The 7969-nt window shown below is 41.1% G+C and overlaps 1 protein-coding gene across 1 annotated transcript in view; it reads left to right on the top strand.

Moving 5' to 3' along the window:
* Positions 1-7969, top strand: part of LOC106877418 (signal peptide, CUB and EGF-like domain-containing protein 1) — a 233880-nt gene that overhangs the window by 186308 nt on the left and 39603 nt on the right. Inside the window, exons 15-16 of the mRNA XM_052968057.1 lie at positions 1536-1636; positions 7229-7393. Of these exons, the coding sequence (XP_052824017.1) occupies positions 1536-1636; positions 7229-7393 (266 nt within the window). The remainder of the gene's footprint in view (positions 1-1535; positions 1637-7228; positions 7394-7969) is intronic.

Raw genomic sequence — 7969 nt, 5'->3', positions numbered from 1 at the left:
TATATATATATATATATATATATATATATGTATATATATATCTATGTGCGTGTGTCTTTGTGTCTGTCTGTCCCCATATCACCGCTTGACAATCAATGTTGGTGTGTTTACGTCCTAGTAAACTAGCGGTTCGGCAAAAATGACTGATAGAATAAGGACTAGGCTTAAAAAATAAGTCCTGGTGTCGATTTGCTCGACTAAAACCACTCAAGGTGGTGCTCCAGCATGGCCGCAGTCAAATGACTGAAACAAGTAAAAAATAATCGATTTGCTTCTCTCCTCAAAATTTCAGGCATGTACATAAAGAATTATTATAGGTTTCTGAATCAGTCATTCATAATATTGGCTTTTAGTAAAGACAAGACAATTAATGAGGAAACATCGATTATATCAACTGCAGTTCTTTCTTTATCGACCTGGAAAGGAGGAAAAGCAAATTTGACTGTATGGAATTCGAACAACACTGAATATAAAAATAATATAATGCAGGAATCTACCGATTCTGCAAATTCACCAATACTGGCAATTTTAATCAATATATGACATTTATTAATAAAATACCTTAATTAGTACTTTTGATAAGAACACCGAACAAAATGCTTTACTCTTCCTTGTCTTCCTACATCCTATGTTTTCGTTCCTCCCAGATTAATTACCTTTTCTCTTTGTCCTTCTGAGGGTCGTTAAATTTAAGTATCAGCCTTTCATTGGGGTTTATTGAGTCGGTTATACTACAGAAGGGCATATTTATGATCTACCGACAATCTAAAACAGACTCGATATTTTTTTCCTGATTTTCTCAAACTGTCAGTCAATTAGTTATTTGTAAATGAATTTTCGATTAAGTTTTATGTTAATTTAAGATATTTTGTGCAACTAACATTTCTCAACCTGAATTTATATTCTTTGTAAATATTCCAAGATAGTTCTCAACTACTATTGTCTAATCCTAAACGCTGGTCACCCGGATAGATGGTTATTTAAAACATGAGCTGTAACGGCTAAAAGCTTTCAATGCGTATAAAGTTTACCAACTCATAAAATTCTTATAAGACTATTTCATTCAAAAGGATTTGTGTTTGATAAAGTAATATTCTCCGTAGATATACTGTACAGAGTGAACGAAAAAGAAAACAAATATTTTTTAAAAATAAACACAATATTACATACAATAAATAAAAGCTTGTGACATATGAAACTGCTTTCATGTGACATTTGAAATAGTGTTACTATTACTAACTATATATAAATTGCAGGTTTCTATCAAGAAACATTTCAAGGAATACAATAGTAATCCTTGTGTAATATCTATATTTTCTTTCAAGGCGCCGAGCTGGCAGCAAAGTTAGCACACCTGTCTTTACGCTCCGAGTTCAAATTCCGCTGAAATCGACTTTGTCTTTCATCCTTTCGGGGTCAATAAATTAAGTACCAGTTGCGTTCTGGGTCGGTCTAATCGACTGGGCCTCCTTCTCCAAAATTTCAGGCCTTTTTCCAAGAGTAAAAAAGAATATCTATATTTTCTTTCATGGCAGATTTGAAAATATCCAGTATGGCGTACGAAAGCGTTCCTTTAAAGCGGCAAGAACATTGATGACATGCCGAAAAGGAAATATTCTTGTTAACCAAGAATGCAGTGAGTACATATGTTTTGGGCATTTTTCTTTCTCTTTCCTTTCTTTCCCATTTATTATGACTGCACGCACGCGCGTGTGTGTGTGTGACTATGTAGAACTAGTTTGGGTTACAGAAAACTCGATCAGCACGACCTGATAGAAAGCTATCCTTCCAAGAGACGAGAAGCTATCCTTCTAACAGACGGATCCCTTTTGAAGAAATTTCAAATTCTTGAGATAATCTCCCTTTTTCATTTAAAGTTGTTTCCTATTGTCACTAAACGATGGTAGCGAAGATACCTTCAATAACACAGGAATCTGTATTTTATGATATTTAATATACAGTAATCCTTCGCCATATCGCGGTTCACCTATCGCGCACTCAGTACATCGCGGATTTTTCTGGCTAATATATGTAAATTTATATCGCGGTCTCCTCAGTATATCGCGGGTTTCTGCGGCCGAAAGGTATTTATTCTTTTATCCTCTTTTTTTTTTTGTTTCAGTCATTTGACTGCAGCCATGCTGGTGCACCGCCTTTAGTCAAGCAAATCGACCCCAGGATTTATTCTTTGTAAACCTAGTACTTATTCGATCGATCTCTTTTGCTGAACCGCTAAGTTACGGGGACGTAAACACACCAGCCTCGGTTGTCAAGCGATGGTGGGGGGACAAACACAGACACACAAACATACACCCACACACACACGTGCACACACACACGTGCACACACACACGCACGCACATATATATATATATACGACGGGCTTCTTTCAGTTTCCATCTACCAAATGCACTCACAAAGCTTTGGTTGGCCCGAGGTTATAGTAGAAGACACTTGCTCATGGTGCTACGCAGTGGGACTGAACCCGGAACCGTGTGGCTAGTAAGCAAGCTACTTTATTTCATAAAATTTGTCATGAAGGCAGTACAAAGAGGGGACGGACGAAGACAGACAAACATAAAAATGTGAAGTAGCTGTTAATCGATTAAAAACCGATGATGATAAATTAATACAATTAAAAATTACAAATTACAAATTACAATTTTACTGACGTGATTCTCATTGCGACTGGCAATGGATTCCCTGAAAGAAAGACATCCAACCATCAGGGTAGAACCCTTGCTTTCTTTCAGACTCCACTTACCTGGTGCCAATCGCTCTTAGCTTTCTTGCCACAGGCTTCCATCTTTTCTCGAATCTTTCTCGTGACAGGTACCTCTTCTCCAGTTACTGCTGAGGTGGTAGCTAAAAACATTAACCAACCCCTGACCAGCTACAAAGGTACCCGTCACTATTCCTCTCACACGCGTCTTCCATACTTTTCTTTCAGTATGGCTCCTACGCAGAAAAAGCAAGCCTTCCTCTCCCTGTTAAGGGAAGGAGGCGGCACAATCTCGATAATAGACTCAACCGATAGCTGTACTCTTCCCATCGATGACAACAGTTGTTCTGTGAAAACTATCAGTTCCGTTAATTCCGGACATTCCACAAATGCGTGCAAGACTGTTTCCCTGTCCTGCCCGCACCTCAGACATGTCGGCGAGACGGCACTTCCGTGTCTTGACAGTTTATCACGAATAGGTAACACCGCACGAAAGCACTGCCAAGCCAGGGATTTCTGGTAATTGTCCAAATACCCCGGCCCGAAAGCACTCCTAAACAGTTTGATCAACTGATTTTCATCGTAGCTCAGGGTCTCCTCCAAGGCGTCTTCGGACATAACTTCCACTAGCTCGCTTTAAAAATCCGCGTTGGAACTCCTGTTGCCGGCATTGCCCGCCCGAGAGAGTAGCTGAAGTGCCTGACGGCACTCCAATTGCCAGTCCCCAGCCTACGTCTCTGCTTGGTCCATGTACCAATGTCCGCTAAGGACGTTAACTGCGGAAGGTAGAACCGGACGTGTGGTGACCACACCTACTCTCCATCCAGGTAAAGCTAGAGGTGCCTCAACCTCAACGCGAGTTTTCGCATCCTCAGCCAAGGCATCCCTAGCCCACCCTTTAGCGGTTTCTGGCAGCAGACAGAGCGCTTCACAAGTGGCTTTCCTCCCTTCCATAAAAAACGGAAAAGGATTCTCTCCAACTTGTTCAGCCACAAATCGGGGCAAGGCACCACGGTCAGACGGTAGGTGATAACCGATGCTATAAACATCTGCACCACCTCTGCCTTTCTAACAAGGATAACGCTCACCCAGGCCAGGTCTAGGTTAGAGCAGTCATCATGCTGGTCACCTCACTCTAATTTTTCTCTATCTGGAGGTCTGGGCCAAACCAGACTCCAAGCAGCTTAACAGGACATTCCATCCAACGCCCCACCACGTTATTGGACGCCATCGGCTTGCCCCTCCAGGTGCCGAGTTGCAAACCGACCGACTTGTCCTTGTTAACCTTTGCTCCTGCCACCGCCTCGTAACTTTTGATAGCCTCTTCCATCACTGAAAGCTAGCCTTCATCCGCCACGATGATGGAGATGTCATCTGCATACGCCGTAGCTCCTCTTCCACACCACAGATCATTCGGCGTTCTCCCTATTGCCTCCAACTTCCGCAGCAATGGCTCAAGAGCCAACACATACAAAAGCAGAGATAGGGGATGCCCCTGACGCACTGAGCGCTCGATCCTGAATGGCTTCGAAAAGAAACCATTCACCTTCACGACGGACTCGATGTCGCTGTACAAAGCAGCAATCCAACCGCGCAAGGTCGGGCCCAGGCCAGCCTTCTCGAGGACCGCCACCAAGTACTGATGGTCGACCTTATCAAATAATTTAGACTGGTCTAAACGTACCAATGCCCCCTCACACTGCGCCAGAAAGCTTCCTCACCCTCTCTAAGGAGTAGCGTATAAGGTGGAGATTGTCGTGGATCGTCCTGCGCGGGATAGAGCACGTTTGCTCTTCCTCTACAAGTATGTCCACGACCCGCGCCAACCTTTTCGCTAGTACCTTGGCCAAAATCTTTAACTCTGTGTTTAGCAGAGTTATGAGCCTGAAATTCTCTATTTCGTCCCCCTTGCTCGGGTCCTTCCTGATCAACGTCACCACCCGCCGGCTCGCAGACTTGGGAATTCTCCCATTCTGCTGCTAGTTGGCGTGGACGCTGGTCAGTAGGTGCCCGAAGAAGTCTGGCATACGTTTGTAGAATTCATAAAGTAGACCATCGAAACCCGGCGACTTCTCCTCGGGGCATTCGCCCAGCACCTCGATCACCTCCTCGGCTGTGATTGGGCCCTCACAGCACTCAGCCTCTCGTGCCGAGAGACGTGGGATGCCAGCCAGGAAGTCCTTAAGGGCCTCATCATGATCCAGCGCCCCGCTCCTCCCGAACAACTCGGCAAAGTGCTTGTAAAGCGCCTCACACATATCGTCCCGTCCATCGACCGAACTCCCATTGTCATCAACGAGAGACCTAATTGTAGCATCATTGCCACGCTGGGTGGTTTGCTTATGCCCCAATAACTAGCGGTTCAGCAAAAGACACCCATAGAATAAGTACTAGACTTTAAAAACTAAATACTGGGGTCGATTTCTTCGATTAAACGCTTCAAGGCAGTGCCCCAGCACTACCGCAGCTTAATGACAGATACAAGTAAAAGATAAGTCACACACATACATATAAAAATGTGCTGTATATATGTGTGTGTGTGTATGTATGTGTGTGTGTATGTGTGTGTGTTTATGAATATGTATATACGTATATGTACATATATAATATATACATATATATTAATACATATGTATATATACATGTATATGTATATACATATATACATTTATAAATATATCTATGTATATATATGTATGTATGTATATATACATATGCACGCACACACGCACACATACACACACACCGCACGCACACACGCGCACACACGAAAGGCTTCCACACTGTTTCCGTCTACTAAATTCGGTCACACGGCATTAGTCGATCCGGGGCTATAGTAAAAGACACTTACCCAAGATGTCGCGCAGTCGGACTGAACCTGGAGCCAAGTTTACAAAGCAAACCTCTAAACCATACTGCCATGTCTCGATGATGTGGGTTCAGTTTTTCAGTCAACTGAATTATTTGCTCCCGAATTTACGTGTAAAGTGGCTGAGTATTCACAGACTTGTAGACCGTTACCCTAAATTTCAGGCACAGAGTTTTACAAGGCTGCACCTTTTGTATTACATGTACAGCCCACTGATCAGACGTCTGTACAGTTTCCACCAACCTAATTTCTCACACAAGGTTTGGTTTGATCCGAGACTATAGAAAATAGCATTTGCCCATGATGTCAGATAGCGGAATCGAACCCAGCCCTTCTGTTTGCCACACGAACCATTTGGCCATACAGCGCTTGTTATTACAATAGAAAAGCAAAAGCAAAAGTGAATATAAAAGTGTGTTTTAAAATGTTTAATGGCTGCAATGACTTAACCACAATGTAATTGTTTTAGTCCCAACACATGCTCTCAGACCAAAGCACTTAACAAACAAGTGCAACGCAAAGAAAGTCAATGTTTTCTTTATTAAAAAAAATCGCATGCCATGCTTCGAAAAATGCCGGATATGATATAATACACGGCAGTAAGTACTTAACATTTATTTAAACTGATATCCAATAGATGTTTCTAGTAGGAGTAAATGACAAGCTAAAGAGGCTGGTTCCGAGTCGTATGCTGAAGATTTTTGCAAAACTATCTGAATAGATCTGATTACCATCTGATATGAGACTATAATTCGGTACTTCGCCTGCTAAATGGAAAAAACATTAACCCTGTTGACGTCAGTAGCGGGAAAATGTTGTAATATTTTCGCCTTTCCCATGGTTATTAGCAGTATTATAAGTAAAATAACTACAAGCGAGACCCAGAGTCAGCTGGTTGAGAAGTTGTATACTTATTATTACCTAATTTGATAGCATTTAGTTCTCCGTTGCTTATTACCATTACTATCGCCTTACTACAGAAATGTTTCAGTAAGTTTTCTTCTATGGTTTTTATTTGAGTTCCAATAAAGTTTGATGAAAAAAATAAAAACAGCCGTCACTCGCAAGCGAGTACGACTTAATAATACCATAACCAAGGATCCATTTATAGCATAAAAGTTTTATTACATGTACCGAGCATTCATGAATTGTATGAAAGCTTGAAAACATGTACTGAGCATTCATTAATGATGTAAAAGCTTTATGACATGTACCAAAAATTCATTAATTGTGTGAAAGCTTGATAAAATAACCCGGCCTAGTATCGAACCCACGACTTTACGATCGTACGCCGCACATCTTCAGCCATTAAATCACGCACTTTCACTAAGATATTGTAACATTTGGGGCTTTGGGTTCTGTAGTTCTTTGGTTGCTCCAGTATAGCTGTAGCCGCAGTGACTAAAACTAAATAACGCAGAGCCACAGTGTAGTATCAGTATAATACAATGATTGGTGTTGATCCGATGAATTTGTATTTGTATTTTAAGTTATCTTAGCCTAAGGCTCAACTTTTTCTTGTAATCAAATAGACGAAATATTGAAGGACTATTATAATGAGAATGTTGTTATCGTTGTTACTATTGTTGTTGTTGTTGTTGTTGTTTTGGACGTTTGTTTATTTCTTATTCATTTAGTATCCTGCAGCATTGGTACATACCATGACGTGGAGAAAGGTATTTGTGTACCCTGCAGTCACGGAAAATATCAAGATATGGAGGGACAGACTGAATGTAAAAATTGCCCAAACCAAGCGGAGGGTAAGGGTGTTCTAGGTGCCAAAAACATCTCAGACTGTGCTGGTAAGTGATCTAAAAACTTTTGTGTTGCAATAAAGCATTATTTTATTTTTTGCTTCCACGGTTCTTGATGTGAACTCGTATATTGAAGCATATTTTATTACACAGGCAAGAAACTAATACTTCGAACGCAGTATAACCGCGAAAACAGCAGAAAGATCGGGTATTTTACCCTTATAAGACGGAAAGTACCCAATCTTTCTGTTGTTTTCACGGCGATACTGCGTTCGAAATATTACTTTCTTACATTATTTACATTTGACGGATATTTGTCCTCATCTTGTTTGTTGTTAACACAACGTTTCGGCTGATATATACTCCAGCCTTCATCAGGTGTCTTGGGGAAATTTCGAACCTGGATTCTCATTCCTAAGGTATTTTCGATGTTGTTGTTATTATTATTATTATTATTATTATTATTCAGGTCACTGCTTGGAATCGAACTCGGAATCTTGGGGTTAGTAGCCCGCGCTCTTAACTACTACGCCATATGCCCGTGGGCTGAATAATAATAATAATAATAATAATAATAACAACAACAACATCGAAAAATACCTTAAGAATGAGAACCCAGGTTCG

Source organism: Octopus bimaculoides, chromosome 5, assembly GCF_001194135.2.
Source record: "Octopus bimaculoides isolate UCB-OBI-ISO-001 chromosome 5, ASM119413v2, whole genome shotgun sequence".
In the NCBI taxonomy this organism is placed as follows: domain Eukaryota; kingdom Metazoa; phylum Mollusca; class Cephalopoda; order Octopoda; family Octopodidae; genus Octopus; species Octopus bimaculoides.
The sequence above is the reverse complement of the archived record's forward strand: the minus strand, read 5'-3'. Positions and strand labels throughout refer to the sequence as shown.